This window comes from Eimeria mitis, genomic scaffold, assembly GCF_000499745.2.
Source record: "Eimeria mitis Houghton genomic scaffold, Emh_scaff322, whole genome shotgun sequence".
Classification (NCBI taxonomy): Eukaryota; Apicomplexa; class Conoidasida; order Eucoccidiorida; family Eimeriidae; genus Eimeria; species Eimeria mitis.
The window spans coordinates 4,657-5,164 of NW_013571557.1; the positions used below are offsets into that span (position 1 = coordinate 4,657).

At 61.6% G+C, this 508-nt stretch overlaps 1 protein-coding gene across 1 annotated transcript in view; it reads left to right on the forward strand.

Annotated features, from left to right (window-relative positions):
- EMH_0007840 (uncharacterized protein) overlaps window positions 1–508 on the forward strand; it is a gene marked incomplete at both ends in the record, with an annotated part of 14,484 nt that overhangs the window by 4,541 nt on the left and 9,435 nt on the right. Inside the window, 3 exon segments of the mRNA XM_013498149.1 lie at window positions 1–23; window positions 71–365; window positions 490–506. Coding sequence (XP_013353603.1) covers window positions 1–23; window positions 71–365; window positions 490–506 — 335 coding nt within the window.

The window sequence follows — 508 nt, forward strand, 5'->3', positions numbered from 1 at the left end:
TCCGCAGCAGAGGGCAGAGGAGGGTGCGAGGCCCTTCTAACATCACTCAGCGGGGAACCGCTGCCTGCAGGAGTCCCTCCCACCACACGAGTCCGCGATGCATGTCTCAAGTCTTGCAATGCGTGTCCCCCACTCTTTACTGGCGCTGGAGGGCCTGAAGCAGCAGCCGCTCCAGGCGGTGCCGCAGCAGCACCAGACTGTTTCGACGATGGCCGTCTCCCTCAACTGGGGTATTCTTGCGCAATGCTTCTTGACTTTGCAAGTAAGGGCTGTGAAACAACTCTAGGAGAACTGTTACCGCAGTCCCTCTCTCTGCCTCGCCACCTGCATCGCCACGACATGATCAAGGACTTCTGCCCCAAGACGTGCGGGCTCTGCGGGACGTCTGCGGGGGGAGGAGGAGCGGTAGATGCAGCAGGACGCCGCCGTGGCTGCCGCAACAACCCCATGGTTGAGAGAGCGGGCCTCAGTTGCGCCCTTCTCGTGAAGGCATCACCTCTTGGCTGCA